Source organism: Nannospalax galili, unplaced genomic scaffold (assembly GCF_000622305.1).
Source record: "Nannospalax galili isolate Female #2095 unplaced genomic scaffold, S.galili_v1.0 scaffold337, whole genome shotgun sequence".
NCBI classification, from domain to species: Eukaryota; Metazoa; Chordata; class Mammalia; order Rodentia; family Spalacidae; genus Nannospalax; species Nannospalax galili.
In genome coordinates this window covers 1,748,100-1,772,948 of record NW_008340932.1, presented here as the reverse complement: position 1 = coordinate 1,772,948, position 24,849 = coordinate 1,748,100, and the positions used below count along the sequence as shown (strand labels likewise).

The 24,849-nt window shown below is 52.1% G+C and overlaps 2 protein-coding genes across 8 annotated transcripts in view; one reads left to right on the top strand and one right to left on the bottom strand.

The window, feature by feature from the left end:
- Slc43a1 (solute carrier family 43 member 1) overlaps window positions 1-942 on the top strand; it is a 32,984-nt gene extending 32,042 nt beyond the window's left edge. For 2 of the 5 annotated variants that reach the window (XM_029564932.1, XM_029564933.1), the window contains exon 15: window positions 146-904. In XM_029564932.1, the coding sequence (XP_029420792.1) occupies window positions 146-292 (147 nt within the window). In that variant the 3' untranslated portion in view covers window positions 293-904. Of the gene's footprint in view, window positions 1-145 lie in introns of all 5 variants that reach the window. The other 3 variants (XM_029564934.1, XM_017798921.2, XM_008836145.3) reach the window with 3 other exon arrangements.
- Window positions 943-8,635: 7,693 nt separating this feature from the next.
- Rtn4rl2 (reticulon 4 receptor like 2) overlaps window positions 8,636-24,849 on the bottom strand; it is a 16,854-nt gene continuing 640 nt past the window's right edge. Inside the window, exons 2-4 of one of the 3 annotated variants that reach the window (XM_017798937.2) lie at window positions 22,757-22,835; window positions 18,918-19,396; window positions 8,673-9,997 (exon numbers count right to left, since the gene is read on the bottom strand). In XM_017798937.2, the coding sequence (XP_017654426.1) occupies window positions 9,248-9,997; window positions 18,918-19,334 (1,167 nt within the window). In that variant the 5' untranslated portion in view covers window positions 19,335-19,396; window positions 22,757-22,835 and the 3' untranslated portion in view covers window positions 8,673-9,247. Of the gene's footprint in view, window positions 9,998-18,917; window positions 19,397-20,604; window positions 21,132-22,756; window positions 22,836-24,849 lie in introns of those variants that run through there. The other 2 variants (XM_029564931.1, XM_008836144.2) reach the window with 2 other exon arrangements.

Below are 24,849 nucleotides of genomic sequence, written 5' to 3'. Positions count from 1 at the left end.
ACTAGGTGTGACCCTATTTCTCTTTCTGGCCTGGGACCTGGAACACAAATGGCTGCCCTATCTTTTGAGTTGTCTCAGGCAGGCCCCTGAGGAGGATGTGTCTAACCAGTACCCACCTGATTTTGTGTCTTTCCGTGCCTTGAAGGTAAACCTTGGCCTCCTGATCCTCTCGCTTCTGGGATTCCTGCTACCATCCTACCTCTTCTACTACCGGTCCCGTCTGCAGAGGGAGTATGCTACCGGTTTTCCAGACCCGATGAAGGTGCTCAATGGCCCCAAAGGGGCTGCGTAAACTCCTGCCCAGGAGGACAGGCAACCAAGGCTTGAACAAATAAAGGGAATGCCCCAGATGGCTCTCTACCTGAAGCATGTGTGTAGAGCCAGGGGCCATGGGTTTATAAATACCAAGAGAAGTTTTATTTTTATAGGCACTTGCAAAAAGGAAAAACAAAACAAAACAAAGCAAAACAAAAAAACCCTTAAAAATATCCCCCAAAGCAAGCCTTTCATTGACTGAAGACAGTGCCTGGTCTAGTGGGATTGGGCCTTCTGGACTGGAGGAGACCACAGTGTGGGGTTGTCCTTTCTCCATGATTTTGTCCCAGGAACCTGCAAGGTTGCATTCTGAGAACTCATGGGATCAGTAAACAGACTACCCTAAGATTCCAGCTGCTGAGTGTGCACACATATGTTGTGTGCATGCATACATTGTGTGCACATGCATATGACAACATTTCCTGCAGGAGAGGGGCTGAGGTGTTGGGGTGTGGGTGGGACTGGTGGGCAGGCTCCCTCCCTGGTGGGGTGTGGGGGACTGGCGGGCGGACTCCCTCCCTGGTGCTGTTTCTTACAGGTCTTAGAGGAAATAAAAAGGGAAGTGAGAGTCTGGCTCGTGTGTACCTGTGAATAAGGGAGTGGGAGGGCTGTCTTCCCACCACCTCCATCTCTCTGCCTCATCTAGACTCAGCTGGCCATTAAAGTAGGATGCTTGGAATACCAATTTATCCTTCTCTGGCTGGCTGGTCACCTTGCTCTTCTCAACTATAATGCCCTTAGTGCCCAGGGGGAATCCAAATCCTACCTCCCCCATTTTCCAAGGTTTGGGGTATATCCAGGAAGCTGCTCTTTATGTATAGGATGAGGGCAGAATGCTTAACTCTAGTTCTTGGGATTTGACGCCCTCTTTTGGCTTCTGTGGGCACTGCACACGTGGTACACTTACATATATGCAGGCAAAACACATACATACAAAATAAAAGTTAATTAAAAACTCAAAGAATGAAAAAAACAAGAATGCTAATAGCCAGGCACAGTGGCTTCCACCTGTAATCTGAGCACTTGAGAAATTGAGGTAGGAGGACTGTCTTGAGTTTGAGCCTAGCCTGGGCTGCATAGTGAGTCCCAGCCTGGGCTTTAAAGTGAGACCCTGTCTTAAAAAAAAAAAAAAAAAACTGCTAAAGGAAAACTCAAACTTTTTTTTCCCCCCCAAACATTCCTCCTCCTCTTCCACTATGATCCGTGAGCCTTGAGGGTCAGGGTGTGATAAAGGTGTCCTGTTTAGATCTGAGCACTCTGCAGTCTAGTGCTTTGAAACATGACAGCTATGGGTTTTGGAACCGCACGGCTTTTTGTGTACTCCCTATTTTGTTCTATAGTGTGTTAAAAAAAAAAAAAAAAAGAACTGCTAAGGAATAACTCAAACTTTTTTCTCCCACCAAAGCATCCTGAAAGCAACACCTGTTTGTCGCCTCTTATTTTTGTCTTAAAACTTCGTGTAAATTTGAGTTTTATGTTATGTTTATATTTTTAAGTTAAAGCAAGGCTTTATAATTATCCACATTAAAAGAGGACACCATTTTGGATGATGAGAGACTTTCCCAGGAGACATAACCTTGTTTATCCCAGCCCTGCACCAGTCTGTGCCCCCGGACATAAAGCCTGAGTGGTTAGTCACAGACTGGCACGGTCACTAATGCCTGTTGAGGATCCACACAGGTGAGTCATTTCATCCCAGATATAGCTGGAGAGCTGTTTTGTAGTTGAGGAACAAGCCCAGAAAGGTTAAGGCAAAAGCCAAGGGGTACACAGTAGCAGGTAGTGGTCTGGGCAAGGCCCAGCACTCTGACTACAGAGGCCTCCCCACTGGGCAGCTGGACAGAAAAGATGACCCAAGTATACCAGTTCTTAGCTGGAGTGACTTTTGTTTGTATGTTTAAGGGTTTTACATTGTAGCCCGGGCTAGCCTAGAACTCACTGTGTAGTTGGCCTCACACTTGCAATCCTCCTGCCTCATCTTTCCATCCCCAGCTTTGGAGAGATCTTAATAAAGTCCCGATCCTCTTGTCGTCCACCACCCGTAGTGGGGAACCTCCAAAAGCTAGCACAAGACCATAGCATTCCGGATAAGTCAATGCTTCCTGTTTGCGGTGAGTTCTCTTGAGTTAATAACAGGATGACCCATCTATTTGCAAATGAGAAACCCGCTGAAAGACCTGGAGAGTTTGGAAGTCACACAGCTTAGTCTAAGGGACTCCTGACTTCCAGTGTGGCCCTATGTGCGCAAGAAAAATTCAGAATGGGAGGGCACCCACCAATGAGGTTGGCAGAGTCTCCCTGCACTCTCCGTCTGGACTCTTTGATTCTAATTTTGCCAACCTGTCTGAAGGAGGCTGACCACTATCCATCACGTGAACTGGCATACCAACCACCAGGCTGCGGGGAAGAAGCGCTCAGGAAGCTCGGTGTGTGAGCGCAGTCCTTGGTGTGACCAGCAGGCGGTGCTGCGTGTCTGCGGGTGGCGCAGCCACCGGGCGGAGAGCCAGGAGGGGAACCCCAGGCCCCTGCGCCCAAGTCCACCCTTGCGGGGACCTGGGCCTCTGGCTCCGCTACCTCTGCTTGCTCTGCTCTGAGCTCTCTCCAAGTCTTCCCTGACCACAGCTTTCAAGCGTTCTCTCTCCAGCGGGGAGGGGGGGGGGACCTCTAACCCTGCCCAGCTGAGACTAGGGGCTTGGTGCGAGATGGAGGCCGACGCGTGGGTCTCCCAGGAGAGGAGACTCATCACTCTCCCACTCCCGGGGATGGGGGAGTTTGGGGAGGGGGCTGGGTAGGGGCGGAAGCGAGCTAGAGCCGTGTTTGTCGCGGCGCAGCCTAGAGGAACAGATGGCTGGGGAGGGGAGAGTGCGTGGCGGGGAGGAGGGGTGCGGGGGCCGGAGGATGAGGAACTAGGAATTTCGACGCCCCGAGTCTCCCAGGAGAAGCCTCCCACCCCCCAGCTCTTCCCAGAAGGAGGGGCGGGCGAGTGCCTGCCGTTTTACCGCAGCGCACTGGCAGCGACTTCGCGCGGTCGGCCGCCCCAGGCGCGCCCCTCGCTGGCCGGCTCCTCCGGTGGGGCGAGCTGGCGGGCTTCAGGCCACCGGGGCTCAAGAGTTAATGGGGCCACGATCCGAGGAACGAGGGGCCGCGGGAAGCGGGCTTGGGTTCTGGGAGCGAGTTCAGGGATCTCAAACAGCTCCGGGAAAACGTGTTAATTGGAACTTTATGAAGATGAGTGGGGGCTGGGGGTAGCGGGAGGGGACAGGTCAGAAGGGGTTCTGGACCGAATTGAGTTCCCAGGCAAGGGCCCTGGATAGGGAGGGGACGCACGTGGGCCCACATATTTTTGGGATAACCCTCCGCCCTCCGCGCGCTCGCGCCGGAGGGTCACTAGTCTTGGAGGGTGAGACGCTGGTTCTCTGACCCTCCGCCTCAGAAAGCCGGTGAAGGGCCATGTGGGATCTAATATCCCCGAATTTTGGGTCGGGCAACTGCTGCGTTTCTGGTGGCCCTGTAGAGGGGTGGTTGGGCGTACCCTGCAGGTGTCAAGTTCCGCTTCTGGCTGCTTCCCAGTCTCACCTTGGCTGTGCCCCACCCCCATCTTGCTGGCTCCCCCTCTCCCGTCTTTCTGTCTTTGTATCTCCCCTCCCTCCCTCCCTTTTTCAAAACTAGCCTTGTAGCTCAGGCAGGCTTTGAACCCCCTGTAACAGTCCTCTTGTGCTGGTATTAAAGGCGAGCACCATTCCTCAGACTGGCGGCACCCTCCATCTTCTATTGACAGGATTCTCCTTTGCAGCTTCCACCAAGTGTGCACCAAGGACCATCTAACTTTCCTCTGTTAGCATTCTTCCTGTCTGCTCCTTAAGGCCCCTCCGTCTCCACCCTTGAGGAGATGCTTCTCGGACTTTAGAGAGCTCACAGCCCACCCCCACTTGTTAAAAATGCAGATTCTAGGACCCCCAGCCATCTGATTCAGCAGCGGAGGGGCTCAGGAATTCACTTCCCACTTAATCAGATGCACAGGAGGCCCTTTTTAGAAACACTGTACAAGAGATGAGTGGGCTGGAAAAACGGGGGATCACTTCCTCCCACAGCGCCCCCTTCCTCCCCTCTGCACGACCTGGCACGGAGAAGGGGCAAGGGCAGAAAAATGAAGGAAAGAAGGAAAAGGGGGAGGGAGGGAGGGAAGGAAAGGAAGAGATTAGATAAAGGAGCTGGTGGCTGTGCTTGGTGTTTTTAATCTCAGCACTTGGGAGGCAGAGGCAGGTGGTCTACATAGGCCAGCTGGGGCTGCAGGGAGACCCTGTCTCAAAAAGACCAAAAAAAAAAAAAAAAAGAGGGGGTCTGCACCTGGATCTCTGAACATCTTCCCCCTTCCCTCTCCCCTCTAGGTCCCCCACCATTTGATTTCTCTGATTTTTTTTTCTTCTGTGGTCAGTCTTGCCCACTTTGTAACCTTCCCACCCTCTCCTCATCTGTAGTTCTTGAAAGGTTTTTGAGGCACAGGCCATTTGGGTTTGATTGGGGATTTCAGAAACAACTAGGGTCCCTTCCTTTAAAACAAAGCCAGAGCCACTTCTAGGGATGGAAGAAAATAGGAAGGGAGGAGACAGGACTTGGGAAAGACAGTCCTGCTAAACACATAAGTCATCTTCTTGTGGTCTGTTAGGTGTGTGCTCCCCACAACAACTCAATGAAGACAGGGACCCTTGCCCCCAGTTACTCAAACTACCAATATCAACAAAAACAGATGTTAGAAGAAACTTGCCAGGTCACATGCTAAGAAGTAGGAAAATATCAGAACGTTCACCCTTCTACTCCCAAACCATTTTTCCTGAGGATAGCTGTCCTAGGTTTGCCCTCCCCACCCCCAGGGGCAGGACAGATAGGGAAGGGCATGGTGTACAGATGGAAGGAGATGGATACTCAGGTTTCGGAACATCTGACAGGTTTGGCTGGAAGCATTAAAAATTCATGGAGAAACCTGACCCCAGCTGGACCTTGGGCTTGCCACCTGGACTGTCCCTGGCTTCCTGGCTTCTCAGAGGCTGCTGGACAAATGTCCCTTTTGCAGGGCCCTGGAAACGCCAGTCTTCAAATTTCACAGAAAGCTCTCAACAGATTAGAGATCTAAAGAGGGGAGTCAGCCGCTCAGAAAACTGGGCTGAGAATGCCCATGTCACCCATCCCTAAGTCTGGGTGTAAGAACCTTAGAGGCTTAAGGGCTTATAAACTTTATCATTTGGCGTCCTTCTATTCTTCTCCCTATGCTCACTCTTCAGTTTAGGGATGATTGAAGCCTGGCTGTGCTTTCCAAGATGGCCAGCAGAGGGCAGAAACCTCTCTGAGGGAGTCAGAGTCCAGTATCTAGCTGAGCCTTGAAGGGCAGTAAAGAACCCACCATCTGAGCAAAGAGAAGCAGTCTTGGCCTGGGAAGGGCTCTGGGGTCTGTGATCTGAGGAATGAGAACGAGTTTCCTAATTTGGGGGAGATGAAGTGACTTTAAGGATCATTCAAAGTAGGTTTGTGAGTTTCTAGTGTACCAAACCTGGTGGCCAGTTGAACACAAGCATTGTAGCTTTGGAGAAAAGAATGGGTTGGTGGTGAAAGAAGGTGAAGGCCGGAACAGCAGCTGCTTTTGGAGTCTGAAATACTTCTGATGCCTGACTAAGGTGTTTCACTTTAATTCTGGAGGCAATTGGAAGCCACGATAGGTTCCTGAGTGACACAGTGACATGAAGCATGCACATTTTGGCCAGATGGGTCTGGTCACTGTGGGCAGGCTGGGTGGGAGGGGAGAGACCGAGTGCAGGAAAAGCAGGGTAGAGACTACTGCTATTTTCTTTTATATTCTAGGCACGAGGTAATGAGGAACTGCAGTAGAGAGATGGTGGGGGCTAGGAAGGAGAGAGAATGGACGGGGGCCAGGAGGGAGACTAGGGAACCGAGTAGATATAGATTAGAAAAAGGAGCTAACACCAGCGACATTGAGTGTCTGGCAGATGAAAAGCATGCAGAATGGGGCACATTCATAGAATGAGGGAGGTGAATGAATTTTGTTTCTTTCAGGAGTTAGGGGAATCATGACAAGTCCATTCCTTGACTCTTTGGCCTCAGTTTCATCATCAGAACATTGGTGGGGGTTGGGGAACATAGTTTTGCCTTTCTCTCCTATTTTGGGGTGTGTGGCGCAAAGCTGCCAATCTGGATTGTTCAGAGAGGCTTAGAGGCCTGAGTGTGTGAGATCTCTGGGGTTGGGGTCTTGCGTGAGTGGGTGTGGGTACATGTCTGTGTCTGGGGTGCATCTGCCTGTTTGTGGGACCCGTGGGTGGCTGGCGTGCCTGCATGTGCTGTATAGCTCTGTTTGGTGTGTGTGCGTGTGAGGGAGAGCTGAAGAGGGTGGGTGCGCACGTGATGGGCGTCCATGGGTCTGTCTGAGCTGGTGGTGGCCATGGTGGGGGCTGGTGGAGAGCAGTATTGCTCTAAGCTTCTTCCTGAGGCTCACACACACTCCTGCCTCGCTGTTCTGAAATAGCATCTGGACTGAAGGCCCATGAATATTTCACAACATTAATTCTGTGACCTGGACAGCCTGCCTCTGATTTACCAGCATACTCCCCTCCCCTGCCCTAGCCCAGAAGCCTCTCCTTCCAACACAGTATTTGCCTGGCTCATACCTCCCATTCTACTCATGAGCCTCCTCAGAGCCAGCCTCACACAGGCCCCAGTAAGACCCCAGACTCAGAGCTCTCCAGTTCTGACCTCTCACTAACACCTCACCCATCTCACTTCTCTCTGAAGTCCATCTGCCATAGACCTCAGATGTTGACTCCTTCCTGTTTCTAACTCCTTTTCTAAACCATCCTTGGACTTCACTGGGCAGGGCCACAAGATCCCAGTGGCATCCCAGTCCCTGAAGCCCTAGCACCCATGTTTTTATGCCCTGTCATTCCAACCCTGTTTTTTTTTTTTTTTTTTTAAGACAGGGTTTTCTGATAACTGTCCTAGAACTTGCTATAGAGATCAAACTGGTCTTGATCTCACAGAGATCCACCTGCCTCTGTCTCTCAAGCTGGGATTTTTAATACCACAAACCTGGCTAAGTCTGAATTCTATTTTTTTTTTATAATTTACTTAAGGACAGTTTGCAGCTGCCATGTGGGTGCTGGGAATCAAACCTGGGTCCTCTGCAAGAACACTCAGTGCTCTTAACCACTGGGGCTGGAGAGATGGCTCAGCAGTTAAGAGCTCTGACTGCACCTACATGCAGGCATGATACTCATACACATAAAATAAAAATAATAAAATAATTTACTTTTATGTGTATTAGTGTTTTGCTGGCATGTAAGTGCACCATGTGCATGCAATCCTGGCAGAGGTCAGAAGAGGGTGTCAGATCTTCTGACTGGAGTTATAGATGGTTGTTAGCCACTCTGCAGGTGCTGGAACTGAACCTGGGTCCTTGGCAAGAGCAGCCAGTGCTCGTAACTGCTGGGCCATCTCTCCAGCCCCTAAACATGAACTCTTCATCATTTCCATCTGATGAGACTCAGGCCTAAGCTTTATTCTTGGTCCTTAACCTGGGCTTCTCTTGACCCCCAGTCTCTTCTCCACTCACCAGAAAGAGGAAACTTCTAGTCACACTGCAAGCCAGTGAGGCACCTGAAGTTGGATTTTTTTTGTCCCTTTGATCACCTTAACGCCTTGGGCTCTTCTGCTAGGAGAACTGCTTCCCTGACCTGGGTCTACCCCTCATGGCTTCTACCTCACAGAAACAAAGGAGATGGTTCTAGGGCTACTGAGTACAGCATGGAGACTACACAAGGGCATTCAGCCAAGGATACCAGATGAAATCTCTTTGGCCCTGTCCTCTGAGGCTTTTGTTTTGCTGTGGGACTATGTTCTCCTGAGGAAGAGGTGCCTTTTCCAAATATGTCCAAAGCCATGTTTAGGCTGGCTGTGCCCATGGGTGTCTGACAGCTCCTTGTAGGGGAAGATGGGAACTACTTTTCTTTTCCGAAGGTGCCCTTGGCCAGGCTGGTGGCCACTTCCATATTCAATTGCTCAGCCACCAGACCCCTCAGAATTAGCTGCAGCTGTTTCCCCAGGGCAAATGGGATGGGGTGCCATCATCACATAGCACAGACTGTCACATTTGGCCCCTCCTGGCTCTCCTCAGCTTTTTGCCTGTTACACCCACTGAATCCCCACAGCAGGAAGCTCTGGCGGTCAGAGATGGCTTTTCCTTCCAATCCTGAACATTTACAGTGCTAAGCACTTCCTCCTGCTTTTGAGCTCTTGAGCCAAAAAATCTTACAAGAGATAAAATAATAGAATTTTTTAATAAATTTTTTTTTCCCAAACAACTTCTTTTGATCTTCACCACGGCGCCAAGGTGGAGAGGAAAGTTCTCTCCAGGCACCCTAAAAAGTGTCCCGGGTAGACTTAGGAGAAAATTATTCCTCCAGTGTCAGGAGGTTGAAGGGATGGGCAAGCTGGGCCCAGGGGCAGCCTGGCCCTCGCTGAGGCATCCCTCCCAAGGTCCTGGGGGGGCGGGAGGGGCGCTCCCGGGGGGAGCTTTCAAAGGCTCTGCTGGTGGAAGGTGCTCTGCAGACAAAAGCCCCTCCGAGTCCACTGTGGGCCCTGGAGAGGGGGGGGCAGCGGCTGCCTGGAGTACCCCGCCCCAGTCTTGGGATGGGGAAGAGGAGTTTATGGCTAGGATCAGGGCGAATGGGCCCAAGTCACCGTACACACGGTCTTGGGGGCCGCCATAAGAAAGTCAGAACAGCCCGGAAGGCAAAAGAGGCAGAGCGGTCCCCGGGAAGGAGAGGAGCTGGGAGGCCAAGGAAGGCAGCGAGGGGCGGAGGATGGAGCCGCGGCTCGGTCGCGGAGAGAAGGGGTCGGGGCCGTGGCCTCTTCCGTCTCAGCACCGCAGTCAGAGGTGATGGGGCGCCAGCAACAGGAGGCAGAGCAGAGGGGCGCGTAGCCCGGCCGAGAGCGCAGGGCCACGGGAGTCCGGGGGAGCCTGGCACGCGGCCCCGGGACACGTCTGCTCGCCCCGCTGGTCCTCGCCGCCGTAGCCTCCCCAGTAGTCGTCCTCGGTGGGCGCGTCCCCGCCCTGGCGGCCCCGCGAGTCCTCGGCCGGCAGGTCTCGGTAGAGCGTGGACGGGTCGGCGGGGGGCGCGCCCGCCTCCGCCACGCCGTACAGGTGGTTGGAGGAGCTGTTGCCGCGAGCGCGGCTGCCGGGCCGGGTCGGGGTGACCGGCGGGCAAGCCAGGAAGTCGGCCTCGCGGAGCGCGCGCAGGTCCCGGCCCTGGCGCTCGGGCGGGGTGGCGCAGGTCACGTCGGAGCTGGACACACGGGCGCGCTGGAACCAGGCCCAGAGCGGCCGCGCGCGGCAGTCGCAAGCCCAGGGGTTGGAGTTGAGCCGCAGGAACTCGAGCGCCGGCAGGTCGGCTAGCGCCTCTCCGGGCAGCGAGGCCAGGCTGTTGTTGAACAGGTAGAGGATGGTGAGGCGGCTAAGGCCGCGGAAGGCCGCGCGGTGCACGCCCTGCAGCCGGTTCCCGTGCAGGAGCAGCCGGTCCAGGCTGCCTAGGCCACGGAACACGTGCTCGGTGAGCAGCCGCAGGCGGTTTCCGTGTAGGAAGAGGTGGCTCAAGTTGGCCAGGTCCGCGAACAGGTCATCCTGCGCGGGGTGGAAACACAAAAGAGTGGCCTGAGGACCAGCTCCATGCAAGGCCCTGAGGGAGGAGGGGGGGCAGGGGCAGAGCAGAAGAGTGGGAAAGGCCTTGACTTTATTTTTTTTACTTTTTGGATAAGGTCTCATGTATCCCAGGCTGTCCTCAAACTCGCTGTGTAAACCAAGGATGACTCAGAACGACTGATCCTCCCACCTCCACCTCTGGAGTGCTGGGATTACAGACTTGAGCCACCGTAGGAGGTTTATGTGGTGCTGGGAATCAAACCCAGGGCCTCCAGCATGCTAGGCACTGCCCTACCAACTGATTCCAAATTTGAATCCTGCCATCTTCTAACCTATTTCCTGTGGAAAATCTATATAATTGAGGTTAGTGGTGCCCCCCCCCAGGGGGGACTGAACCCAGTACATCAATGGCAAGTGAGAGTTCTATTGCTGAGCTGCATCCCCTGTCGTCCCCCCCCCCCATCCTCCTCCCCAACTTTGAGAGAGTCACACTATATAGCCCTAGCTGGCCTGGAACTCACTATGTAGACCAGGCTGGCTTTAAAATTCTAGGTGCTGGGACTATAGGTGTGTGCTGCCACAGCAGTCATCCCCTTCCCCTTTTTAACTTTTATTTTGGAGATAGAGTCTCACTGAATTGCCCAGGCTGGCCTTGAACTTGCTGTGTAGCTCAGGCAGGTCTTGAACTTATCACCTCCTTGCTTCAGTCTCTTGGAATAGTTTGGATCACCACTCTGCACCACAGTACCTGGCTAGGTCAGTGGGTCTTAAGTCTTACATTATTTTGAAAAGTTTTGATTTCTTTCTCTTTTTTTTATTTGTTATTTTATGTGTATGCATGTATTACCTGCATGTAAGTAAGTGCACCCATGTCGTGCAGTGCCCAAGGAGGTCAGAAGAGGCTGTCAGATCTCCTGGGACTGGAGTTACAGACAGCTGTTAGCTGCCATGTGGGTGCTGGGATTCGAACTGGGGTCTTCTGCGAGAACAACCAGTGTTCTTAACTGCTGAGCCATCTCTCCAGCCCTGATTTATCACTATTTTATGTGTTGGAGTGTTTTGCCTGCACGTATGAAAGTGCATCTGTGTCACACAATGTCCATGGAAGCCAGAAGAGGGTGTTGGATCCCCTGGAATTGGAGTTACAAATGGTTGTTAGCTGAACCATTTGTTTGGGTGCTGGGAACTGAACCTGGGTCCTCTGCAAGAGCAGCCTTTGCTCTTAAATGCTGAGCCATCTTTCCAGTCCCCAAATTTACATTATTAATTTAACCTGTGTGTGTGTGTGTGTGTGTGTGTGTGTGTGTATGAGTGTGGTAAGAGGGCAATTTGTAGGAGTAGGTTCTCTCCATCTGGGCTCCAGGGATCGAACTCAAGTCATCAGGCTTAGCAGCAAGCTCCTTTACCCACTGAACCATCTTGCCAGACTTCCCAGGTGATTCTTGATCCTGCCCAGTTGACAGCCAAAATCAACCATCTCACGGGGATGCCATCTCATCAGCCTGGTTCTTAAATCTTAGACTGTCTCCCTATCCCTTGCAGATTTTCATGGCTGCCAGTGTAGCCTGAGAAAAAGCCTGTCTTCCAGGTGATGCTGATGGGGTTGTCTGGAGACCGTGTTTGGAGCTCGAGAGTCAGAGCCTGGTTCTGTCATGAACTGACTGTAACACCTCAGAAAAATCATTCTTGCTGTGCCTCAGTTTCCTCCTCTGTAACATGTGGTGATCAAAGAGAGGAGCTTGTGTTAAAGTGCTTGCAATAAGTTTTCCAAATGGCAAGTGTTGTATGAGTTAGCCATGTTTTTCAACTTGGCCAAGTCAATAATATCTCTAAGCATGCTTTCTCCTCTGTAGAGATGAGTGTTCGTACTTCATGGGTCTGTTCTGATGATCAAAGAAAGCAGTTCGCATAAGGTTCATGGGGGTGGGCACACAGAGATTTGGTTCAGTGTTGAAGCCCACAGACTCAGGAGTTAAGAGCACTGACTCAAAATGCAGCTTTTCTTTTTCTAGCTGCTGGGCAACTTGTTTAATCACATTGAGCCTCAGTTTCCTTTATACAACAGGAGGAAGAAACTTGAGCAGACTAAAGGAAGGTTAGATATTATGATGCTGACAGCACTTGACAGAGACATCCACAACCCATGGTTGTCATGACAGCAGGGGCCTATTTAGGATTCTGTCCCACTCTCATTCCCTTTCCTCTAAGAGAAGAGGTCCCTAGGGACCAAAAGTTCTGTTTCTGGGATGAATTACTCGGGACCAGTGTCAGTAGGTTCCGTACCCCAAAAGTAGCAAAGGAGGAAGGAAGAAGCGGTTCCTGGTGCCCTGAATCCCTGTCCCTTTTAGAGGGTAGGGGACAGCAATCTGGGGTGGATAAATCATATCAGCGCTGGGAGGACCTTGGGATTATGGCTCAGAATGAACAGGTGTGGGTGTGGCCATAGAGGGTGGACTCTGAATTTTAACCAGTGCACCAGGAAACTGATGGTCAGCTGATTTGGGGCTGTAGCTCATTGGTGGAATACTTGCCTTTCTATGTTCAGAGTGCTGAGTGTTGGATCTCCAGCATCACACACACACACACACACACTGTGTGTGTGTGTGTGTGTGTGTGTGTGTGTGTGTGTGTGAGAGAGAGAGAGAGAGAGAGAGAGAGAGAGAGAGAGAGAGAGAGAGATTTGGAGCTAGTACTCTAGTACTTTAGGATCTACTAGCCCCAAATGAAGCTCACTCCAGAGATGAAGATTTTCTGCCAAAGCAGCTAGAACTTCAGTCCCCTCACCCCACTGCTTTGAGGTCCTCCCCAAATTGCTGTGGCAGGAGGTCCCAGGACATCTGGTTCAAAATGATCTGAACAACATGCCAGTTCACTTAGGACAGGTTCCCCAACCCTGGTTCTCCCTCCTTCCCTTCCTTTCTCCCTCCATCTCTCCCTCACTACCTGAGGAGATAGTCCCCTTCTCATCAGATCAGGGCACCTGGTCCAGGTTGGAGGCCTCAGGAGGGGGAGTATGCTGACTCAAAGCCCACACCCACAGCCTCCACCTTCCTGTGCTCCTGTGTGTTCGCACCCCCTCCCATCTGCCTTCTGCCCTCTGCTACAGTAACTGAGTTTGCAAGAGAATCTCTTGTCCACACTGAGATCCATTCTCCTCAACTTTCTTGCTGCCTCTGATACCAATGCAGCCTTCTCCGCCCCTGAATCCCTGCTCAGATCCCCAGCCCACCTGCCCACCTCACTGCCCTTAGCCTTGCTCATCCCTCCTGGGCATCCTTCCCCAGAGCCTCTTTCCCCAGTGTGCCCTGAAGGTAGACTTTGAAACCTTTCCACTCAACCCCTCCCTTAGGGGGTCTGTCTGTTTAGTGTGTCTGCAATATAGGAACACACCCAGAGACAGATGTTCAGAAGAGCAATCTGAGGACACAGGAGACTCACTGGATTGCAGCCCTTTGGAGGCCTGGGGGTCTAGAGGGGAAGACAGGTTCAGACACCCCAGGGAACTGAGATGTTTCTGGCCCACGGTCCCCATTTTTATTCTAACCCCTCCTCAGTATTTCTTGGCTAAAAGTCCTGCCCCTCCCCTCTTTGAGCCTCAGCCTTGGGGTCATTTCCCCTCCCCTACCCAAGTGGTAGCCAAATCCCATGGCCACTTCCTGGACTACAGCTCTCAAATCTGGTCCTTCCTCTCCACTGTTAAAACGGTTCTCTGTGCATTAATAAGCTCTTGACTTTCACAGCTCTGGCCCTCCCCCATCACCCTCTCGCTTGCTCACCCCCTCCCTCCAGGCTGAGAGCATCTGCTACAGTCATCCTCTTCCATTTCAAAAACCACATCTCCCTTGCCTCCTGCCTGGCCAGTTCACAGCTTTCGGTATCCATTTGGAATCTAAATGCAACATCCCTGTACTCCCTCACGTTCCCTGAGAGTATCCTGTTCTTAACCTTGACTTCCCACAACCTTCCAGGGCCGGGATTGGTACTGATCTTATCAACAGCCCAGGCAGCATGACCTTGGATAGCTCCAGGCACCTCTCTGTACCTGCTGTTTTTTTGTTTTTTTTAATCTGTGCTGAACTGATTTATATATATTTTTCTCTCTTGCTGCATTGACTGGCCTGGAACTTGCTATGTCGTTCATGCTGACTTTGAACTCACTGGAGATCCACCTGCCTCTGCCCCTGAAGTGCTGGGATTAAAGTCTTGTGCCACCACGCCCAGCATGGAGTGGTTGATTCTTAAGGTCCCCCCCCATATGCTAATTTTGAGTTGGTGAGCACCAGAGCCTACTGAACTCATTCAACAAAGCTGAGTGCCTGCTCTGTGCCAGCTACACCCCCCTCCCCTGCCTGTGGTGCTCACCGGTCTATGGGTGGGCATCATCATCATAGGCGTCAGCAGGTGTGACATACTGAGTTCTCACCGAATGCCAAGCCCTGTGTGGCACAGATCCTGAGTAGTGGCTTAATCATCGATGCCACAAAGCACATGCTATGACTATCTCCTTTTGAGAAATGGGGGGCAGGGGGCTCAGAGAGGGAGAGCCACCTGCCTAGGGCCTATCAACACCAGCATCCCAGAGCCCAACAGACTTGGGCCAGCTCTACACTGTGTCCCTTAACAGTTGGGGACCTTAGAGTTGGTGAGTTCCCTGCTAAATGTTGAACTGCATTCACTGTCTACCCACTGTGTATTCTTAACGAGGGTCATCTTTTGTCCTCACAGCACTTCCTGCTCCGAACCAAGAAGGGACTATACGGGCTCAGAGTGATTAAGTAACTTACCCAAAAGTCACACAGCAAGTTAGAAGTGGGGTTTAGATTCAAACTCAGATCTGCCTGAGCACAAAGATTGCTTTAAACACCAGGCAAGCCACTGTAGTGACTAAAAGACAGGAGAATATTGTTTGGCCACCCTCCAGCAAGGCTCCAGCAGAGCAGGGATACTGTTTTTATTCACCCTGGCATCTCTGGCACCATGCACACTGCCTGGCATGTAGTAGGTGCCCAGTGAGAAATCTGGTGAATGAACTGGCCTGGCACAATGCCCAGCCCTCAGCAGACATTCTGTGAGAACCCCCACCTTTTCCATGTCCACCTGCTGTATCCTATCACCGAGCTTCCTCCAGAGCTCCCCTCCTGGGGCCAGCCCTGCTCTGTCCTAGGTCAAACCTGCTCCCCAGGTGTCACCCCAGCCACATGTTTCCTCACCTGCCTGTGGTATCTCCCAGCCTAGTTCACCAGGCCCTTCACAGACAGAAGCTGTCTCTTTCCTTGCCTATAAAGACCCAAGTGTGAAGATGCTTTCTTCCCCTTCCCATGATGCCCAATGCTGCCCACACCACAACTGTGCAGAACAAAGGCTTTCAAGTTCAGAAGACCTAGTGACCAAGTGAGGTCCCCTAGGCCTGGGCCTTAGCTGACTCTAGCTGTAGATTACTGTTCTTGGCCCAAGGGTGAAGGGTAATTTATTTGTTCCTGAGCTGTGTGCTCTGTACATTAACTCCTTTGCTCCTGGAGGCCTCTCTTCAGGAGGCATCATTTTTCCAGGCTGCCAGATACCAGAAGAGATGGACATTCAGAGGGGAAAACAATTTGCCTAAAGCTAAGTAATAAGAAGCTTGTCTGTGTTGATAAGGATGTTAGGATCTTTGGAGTAGTAGTAATAAAAACACAAGTTGGGAACTGGTGAGATGACTCAACAGGTAAAGGCCAAGCCTGACAACCTGAGTTCTATCACTGGGACCAACATTGTGGAAGGAGAGAACCAGCTCCTGAAAGTTGTCCTCTGACCTCCTCTGCTCTGACAGACAGACAGACAGACGACACACACACACACACACACACACACACACCAGCACACAAAAAAAAACCTCTAATGTGAAAATTCTTTAAAAACACCCCCACAGTTAAGCATCCCTAATCAGAAAATTTGAAATCCAAAATGCTCTAAAATCTAAAATTTTGGAGCAGCATGACACATTACCACAAGTGAGGAATTCCCCACCATGGAACTTCGTTTCATACACAGAATTATGAAGTGTGTATGAAACTGCCTTCAGGCCCTGTGTATAGATGTGTAGGAAACATGAATGAACTTGTGCTTGGACTTGGGTCTCATCCCCAAAATATTGTATTATGTGTATGTAGATTTTCAAAATCCGAAACACTGGCATCTGAAATATAACTGGTACCCAGCACTTCAGATCAGGACACACAACAAATAATAATTATTAAGGTGCTTGTATCTTGGAGTGTGGCCTGTGTTAAATGCCTTCCATTTTAATACCATAAAACTTCTAGATAGGGGGCTGGAGAGATGGCTCAGCAGTTAAGAGCACTGACTAGTCTTACAGAGGACCTGGGTTCGATTCCCAGCACTCACATGGCAGCTCACACCTGTAACTCCAGTTTCAGGAGATCCAATACCTTCTGACCTCTGCAGGCACTGCACAACACAGGTGCACTTACACACATGCAGGCAATACACCATTGCACATAAAATAAAAATAAAACACTTTTTAAAAGCTAGATAGATAAATGTCACTAAGTTGCCAACTTAGGGATGTGGACGTGGAGATGGAAAGAGGAGTTTGTCCAAAGCCATCCAGGAGGCTGGCAGGCTCCAGAGCAAGTGCTTCTGAAATTGAGGCCAGGCTGGGGATGGCTCAACTGGTAGAGTGCTTGCCTAGCACACAGAAAGACCTAGGTTCCATCCCCAGCATGGTATAAATGAACAGAGTGGTGCATCCCTTTAATCCCAGGCAGAGGCAGATAATTTCTGTGAGTTCAAGGCCAGCCTGGTCTACATAGTGAGTCCCAGGCCAGCTACAGCTACATAGTTGAGACCCTGTCTCAAACAACAACAACAAATGAAGTCTAAGGTCATCCTTGGCTATGTAGAAGCCAGCCTGGGATACATGAGACCCTGTCTTAAAAAAAGCAAGCAAGCAAACAAAAAAAATCCTGGCCCACTTAACTGTATTTTGTGGCACTGTCCCCCTAAAGCATAGTTAGGTCAAGTGCCAACTCCCTTTGGCTGTGTGGCATTCTGTGTCCCTGATATTTTTTTCTGTCCCTGTCATTAGGCTGTTTGAGGCTCAGCTTGGTGCTGATCACAGTAAGGGTTTAGTCACAGGGACAATGGCTTCAGGGTCTTATGTCCCATAATTCTCTGCCCCCCATTGAACACTCTGCAGTGAAAACCTTTGCTGCACAGGGTCTGTAGGCATGAGACAAAGTGGCTGAATGCACCCTTAACCATGTGGTACCAGGAAAATTTAGGAAGAAGAGAAATGGGATTCTATCCACAGCCTTCGTTCACCGAGATCTCTAAGACACAGTTCAAGCTGGGGCACTTCCCTGAGACTGGTGTTAAATAAAACTCATTTTAAAAATCATGGCATTTAGGCCAGGTGTGGTGGTGCATACCTTTAATCCCAGCACTCGGGAGGCAGAGGCAGGCAGATCTCTGTGAGTTCAAGGCCAGCCTGGTCTTCATAGTGAATCCAGGCCAGCTAGGGCTACAGGGAGACCCTGTCTCAAAAAGACCAAAAAAAAAAACCCCCCAAAAAACCCAAACCCCAAAACCATGACATTTAAACATTTATATAGCGCTTACTATATGCCAAGCACTATTCTAAGTGCTTCACAATTTATTCATGCATTAAATGCTTGTAAAATCCCTGGGAGATGGATGCCTGCATTACTCCTCTTTTACAGATGGGAAAACTGAGGCCTGGATTTGAAAAATGTCACATGCTTGTAAATGGGCAGTGGGAAACCTGTAAAATGCCTAGCCCAGTACCTGACACAATGTGTATCTACTGTGTGCTGCTAAGGTGGCTGTCATTATTCAGCAGTAAGACAGATTTTCCTAGTTACCATGCATTTTCCTGCCCTTCCTCCTGACGTTTGAACTCTGCTCCTGAAGGCTGTATTCCTAGTCCTGCATAGCATGGGTGCTCAAGACAAGTGTGCTAAATTATTACTATTGCTATTATCATGAAAATCATCGACTGATTTTTCCAACCTGGAGATCGATGACAGGAGGCAGGGCCTCCCAGGCTCAGGTGGGAAGGTTTGATTTGGGTCACCTTGCCCGGCTTCTAGCCAGGGACTGACCCGCCAGGGAAGGCTTCCTCTTGGGTGGTTAGAAGGGTGTGTTTTTGCTTCCTGGGCAACCAGAATGGGAAAGGTTGACTGTCAAACAGTCAGCATAATAACAATAATAAACAACAATTAATAATAATAGCAATAAATAACAATTACTGTTTTTCATTCTGTTTCTCAGAACATCCATTTCCCAGCTGTGTAACATAGTTTTACCTGAGGCCACAGGTTTGAGGGAGAGGATCTAAGAAGGGTGAGGTTTTTCCCTTATGCAGTCTGTTACCATGATCAGGGAAGAGTGCAGTTTCCATAGGACCCCACCCCCTGCAATGTCTCCACCTTTGTGCCTGGCTTGAGAAGTGGGTGGACTTGGGGGTGGATGAGAAAAGATCATGTAAAAACCTTTGGACTGGGGCACTGGGGAAGGGAGAGAGCACAGAAACACACACACACACACACACACACACACACACACACACACACACAGAGCCAGACATGGGTAAGTGTGCTGAGTGGGTGAGTAAAGGGAGACAGACAGAAGAGGCAGAGGGAGACGGGTGGGGGAGGCAAGTCAGGAGACAGACAGAGAGGGACAGACAGATAGAGGCAGTTGGGGGTTAGGTACAGAGAGATATAAACAGGATCCCTGATTGGGGTGGACACTCAGAAAGAGGGCGTAAAATAGACAGATGGAGACGCTGAACCAGGAAAGATGGCCTGGGAAGACAGGAGGGTCACTTAGGTTCAGAGAGGGGCAGCAGAGGCCTAGGGGTGGTGGCTGGCCGGCTTACCTGTAGATGGAGCAAGCTGTTCTCCTGGAGGTAGAGGTACTGCAGGCTGACCAGGCCTCGGAAGATGTTGCCAGGCAGGCTGCTGAGCTGGCAGCGGTATAGATGTAGTGACTGCAGCCGCTCCAGGCCCTGGAAGGTGTCAGGCTCCAGGGAGCGCAGGTGCCGGTTATCACCGAGGTCCAGCTCCTCCAGCGCCTGCAGGTGTCGGAAAGTGCCCGGGTAGATGGTGGAAAGGTTGTTGGAGAAGAGCCACAGGGTGAGCAGGTTGGGCCCGAAGGTGCCTGGCCTCAGTGATCGAATGAGATTGTTCTGCAAGAAGAGTCTCTGAGTGTTGGGTGGCAGAGACAGTGGCACTGAGGAGAAGTTGTTGGCCTGGCAGCTCACGGTGGGTGGGGAGGAGTAGCAGGTGCAGAGCATGGGGCAGCTAGGGGTCACTGGGGGCAGGGCCAGGAGCAGCAGCAGGCAGGCCGAGGCAGGACCTGTAGGGAAGAGTGAAGGCTCACTAGGTGGGTGGATGGGCTGTGAAGCTATCAGAGGTTGCTCCTTACTGAATGCTGGAGTCTGTCCCTGGATGCCAGGGCAGGGTCTGGATACAACCTCAGAACCTCAAGAGGCCTGGCCTCCTCCCATCACTCTCCAGGCACCTTTGAGGTATGCAATCTTTTTTTTTTAATTCTTCTTTTTTTTTCCTTTTTGATTGGGTCTCATGTAGCCCAGGCTGGCCTCAAACTTGATATGCAGCCTAGGGTAACCTTGAACTTCTGATCCCCCTGCCTCCACCTCCCCGGTGCTGCTATTTCAGATGCATGCCACAATGCCTGATTTATATGGTGCTGGGGATTGAACTCAGGACTGCTAGACAAGCACTCCACCAATATAGCTACAATTTCAGCCTGAAAAACCTCCTTTTTGAGGGTTAGTTGCAACACTAGGAGGGCTTTGTAGACAGCACTGTGATGTGTTTAAAGTTGCTGAATGAAGTGTGTTTAAAGTTGCTGAATGAATGTCTTTTCATTTCCATCTGTTTTCGATGTTATAAGCTTAACTTTGTTTAGGGATTAAGGTCAAAAGACCAAGGGTCAGGGTTTCCCTCCCTTTGTGCTGAAGCAGCCTGGGAATTCTTTGGGATGGGGCAGCCATCTTTAGGGCGTTAAGCTATAGCTCTGTCTTCTATCCACCAGCTAGCTGCCAGCAGCACCCTGCCCCCAGTTGTGACAATCAAAATGTCTCTAGACATTGCCAAATGTCCCCTGGGAGCAAAACCAGCCCACTTGAAAATGCTAGAAACTAACTTGAGACCCTTTGTGAGTCAAAGGCCTGTGGGTGTCCTGGTGACCCAAGTCCTCCTCCTTGCAGGCCTCAAACCTTTTGCCTTTCCACTCTGCAGAATCAGCTGGTGCCTTGGAAAGAGCCCCCTTCCCAGGGAGGGCAACCTGGGAAGAAGTACTCTCTTCATGGGCTGTACTTATCAAAGTCTCTTTCAGAAGCTCCCCCCCCCCAAGTAACTTTTGGAGGCTTGGTCTGCACCATCCTGCATAGGATATAAATGGGAAGGCAGGTGCAGGGGGTCTATGGTATCAAGAATGGGGCCTGTGTTTCTCTGCTACAGCCCTTCCATCCATCCATCCATCCATCCATCCATCCATCCATCCATCCATTTATCCATCCATCCATCCTGTTCTCTGACCTCTTGCCCTCATTGGAGCAGATAAATGTTCTGGCTGGAACCAGCTTGATCTCTGCCCTCAATTAGGATTCCCAGAAGGTGTCTGGGATTTTCTTCCTCCAGTTTGGCCTTGAAGAGGTGAGTCTGCAATCCAAAAGCCGGGCAGTCATCCCTATGGTTCGGAAGTCAGAGGTAGGAAGGCTATGGAGTTCAACATCTTGGGGTTCCCTGGAGTTCAGGAGGTGGGTAGCTGAGAGGTGACTGAGTGCCAGATCTCCAAGGCTGCAAAACTTTTTTGACTGTGATGTCTCACACGCACCTTAGAGGCTGCTGTGTGTATGAAGGTGTGCCTGTGTGTGTGATCTGAGAGGACGGTGTGAACCAGGTGCTCACTACAGGGGATGCCACACAGCCAGGTGGGCAGCGTTGGTACCACGTGTTCCAGTGTGCCTCTCCTGGGGAGCTCTACCCTGACGCAAAGTGGGACGTCTCTGATCTGTGTAGGGGGTATTCCTCAGCTCCTCACACCCAAACCCGGTTGTGTGTGTGTGTGTGTGTGTGCGCGTGCGCATGCGTGGGTCCCCCCCCCCGCGTGTACTGGCGGTCCTCCGCGTGTGTGTGAGTGCCGGGCCCCGTGCGTGTGTAGGCTGGGTGTGATGTAATATCAGTGACACAGCGCGGCTGTTCCATTCGTTCACACCACCTCCGCGTTTCTCGGTCCTTCTCACCCCTCCCCCGTGCGGCGTTTCACGATTACTTTTCTCCTGAGTTTTTCAGAGCCACGTGGGGTGGGGGACCCACGTCTCTCACCCCTGATCTGAACCAGGGGTGTGGGAATCCAGTGGAAGACCCTTGGATGGGTCTGCTGATCACTGAGGGTTGGGGCGTGGAATTGGAGTTTCAGAGCCGAAAACATCCTCTACTTCTCTACAGATGGCAACCGGGTCTCAGAGAGGGCACCACTTACCCAAGGTCACACGGTAAAGTAGTGCAGGACAAGGGCCAGAAAAGACTGTCCTGGTGTCCAGCTAGGGCACTTCTCTTACTGTCAGAGTTACCCTCTGAGCTCTGCCTCTCCAAGGACTTTACACCAAAGGAAGCCAAATCCTTCTCTGCTCCCTTAATCCCACCCCTATCCCCAAGCTCACAAGAGTGTGTGCTCCCATGGCTGTCAGCACACCCCCACCCCAGGATTAGGAGGCTTTTCCAGGACTGACTGCTATCCCAGGAGACACAGCAGAAGGGCTGGAAGCCCAGAAGGCCCCAGAGTCGGGACCACTCCCCTAGCTCCAGGTCCTTCTCCAGAGTGAACTGACAAGCCCCCATCCTCTTGCCCACATCTCCCTGACTTGCTCCTCGAGGTACTCATATTCCCTTGCTCCTGTCCTCTTTACCCCCACTGCCTCCCGACAGTCTTTGTCTTTCCTCCAGCAGGACTCACCTCCCCCAGCCTCAGTGGTATTCCCTGCAGGCCCTTTGAAGAGGGACCCTGAGTTGGGGCCCCTCCGTGGCAGCTGCTGCTACGTAACAGTGACTCTGTTGCCATTTCTGGCCTTCACTGCCGTGCAAAGCAGCTGTAACCCAAGGAGCTTCATCCATAATTCAGGTTGCGGCTCTCACTGGAGGCAAAGGAGGAGGGAGAGGTGGGGGGCTTTGGGCTTCTCTGCCCCCAGGCTGGGTTGGAGTGGGCACTCCAGGCGAGGCCAGGTGGGGGCTGGGATAACACCTTTTCCTCCCTCACCTCTCCTCTGTTCCTGTGTGCCCTTTTCTTCCTCTCATATCCCCTCCCTATGCCCGCTTTTCAAGCCTCTTCACAGCACTCCAGGCCCTCCCTTGAGGACCACAGCTACATTTCAGGTTCCCCCGTGCAAATCATGGGCAGGCACTGAACCTGGAGCAAGAGGTACAGTGTGTCAGAGGGAACAGGGTTGAGGGCTGGGAAGTGGAAGAGTCTGCTTCTAAGTGACAGTGCCCCTTTAAGTCCTCAGAAGGCTTGGTTTCTTCCCTCCCCTGCTGTGAAGGCCAGAGTAGGGGGTGCTTTCTGCAAGCCTCCCTAACCCTCTGCTTACCCCCTCCTCTAAAGTCAGCAGGTGAATCCCCAAATGCAGGGCAATGTGGAACTGGACAGAGGAATCACTCTGCTATTGAGCACCTACTGTGTGTCAGCACCCACCTCTGCATGCTGGCTTCTTTATTCATACAACCCAGTCTGTCACGACTCCTGGTGAGGTCAGTAGTACAAAGGTCCCAACCTGCATAGGAAGGGATCTGGGCTTGGGCCGTGAAGCACAAGGAAATGTTGGATCCAGGTTGGCAGGCTCAAGTACTAGACCCAGCTCGGAAGATGTCCCCCTCCCCCACCTCTTGGATGTAAGAGAGGCTAGCCTAGTGGTGAAGGGAGGACAGATACTGTGCCCAGATGTCCAGGCCCAGGACAGTCACAATGTTAGTTGGCTGTCTAGGGTCAAGGGGAGAAAGGGACCCAGGTTCTCTGCATCTTTTCATTCCTGGGCCCCAGGCTGTGGTTGCTCTAGGGGGCAGTACATTTGAGAAGAAGAGGTGACCAGTGACCAGAGACATGGCCAGATTTGGCCAGAGAAGGGAGTGGAGAGAGGCCAGAACATGATATTGATCCTGGAAAGCTCAGGTACCCAGAGCCAAAAAGGATCCATTCACCAAGGGATCATGGTCAAGGTCCAAGGGCTGCTAGACCTTGGAGTACCCAAGTCCTGAGATGAATTTCTCAGCCTGTGCCAACTGTTAGGCTGGAGACCTACATGGACCAGACTTGGAGGCAGGAACCAGAGTGCCACCTAATGGGGCAGAGGTGTCCTAGGAGAAGCAGATAGGCCTCTGGCTCTAGAAGGAGGGTCCAGCGTCCCAGATAGATGTACCATTTCCACATTCCACCTGCTGCCTCCAGAAAGGACCAGAGGCCTGCAGGGCCATATGCTGAGGGGGCAGGGGCTGAGGAGGTGGGGGCCTTGGGAGTGGCATGGGGGTGGTGGGATGCCAATGACGCAGGGGCCTGGGGAGGCACTGATGCCGGTGACTGGAGGTTTTAAAGCTGCTGCAAACAGCTTCTCACTCTGCCAGAATGTAACACCCCAAAATAAGCAGCTACTGTGGGGCGGCAGGATCCGACGACGGGGCTCAGAGATATAAATGGCAGCACTGAGCCAGCCAGGGTGCCCACCCCAAGGCGGCTGCTACCCTCTGTAAAGTCCTCCTTCTCCTTCCTCACAGCTGCCCTGAGACCCAGAGTTCAGGTTCCCTCGGAATAGACCACCAGCCACTCCCTGAAAGATGGGATGTGACAGGCAGGCGCTTTGGAACAGAGGGTTTCCCACATGGAAGTGGTTACCAGGAGTCTCTTTGTCTCCTCCCTGGGCAGCACCCCCATCCCTTCTCTTCTCTGTCTCTGCCTCACTGTCATCCTGAACCATCTCTAGCCCCTCTACCACATAAGAATTTGGGTCCCCAACCGCGGTGCTCATCCCTGACCATCTTCCCTGTGCCTGACCCTCATCCTTCACCCCCTGTTTCCTCCTGCTTCTAGTCCTCCCATCGCCTTCCCATCCCAGTCTCCAGAGCCCCAGTCCTCACTCTTTCCGTTATCTTCCCCCTGATTCTATGGTTTCTTTCCCTAGTCTCTGCATCCCTCTCCTGAGCTGGTACCCCATCTCCTTTCAGAGCTTCCTTGGGTTTCTCCTGGACCCACTTCCCTCGAAGCATTCCTCCTCTTGCCCCTCCCCCATCTCCCCATCTCGCCCCTCACTCCCCTTTTCACTTCCTCTTCCCTATTCACTTTTATCATCTTTGACTCCCTTCCTTCCTCAGACCCCTACCCATCCCGCCCCCAGTTTCCAGCCCACACCCTTGGCAGTCACTCAGTCCTTTCAACTAGCCTCTTTCTAGCCCGTCCGTGTGTCTTAACATACAGGGCCATTTGGAAATCCCTTTCTGCCCCCTACCTTCCCAGACAGCGCCCCTGCCCATACGGCTTGCCTTCCCAGGTGACTGGGAAGTGCTGAGGCACCGGGCAGGAGGAGTTGCTGAGTCTGCGCTTCCCCAGCGGATCTGAGTCCTCAGCGTTCCCCCAGAGCAGGTGGAGCCGGGACAGCGGAACCTGAGCCTCCTTCCCCTCCTCCGAGCCTGCTCAGCGGGGTCCCCGCGTCCCCCCTTGGTCACGAGCTCCCGGCACACTCCTGCAGGCTCCTAGCCCGGTGCCCTCCTGCGGCGGGCAGCCCTGGGGGCGGAGGCGAG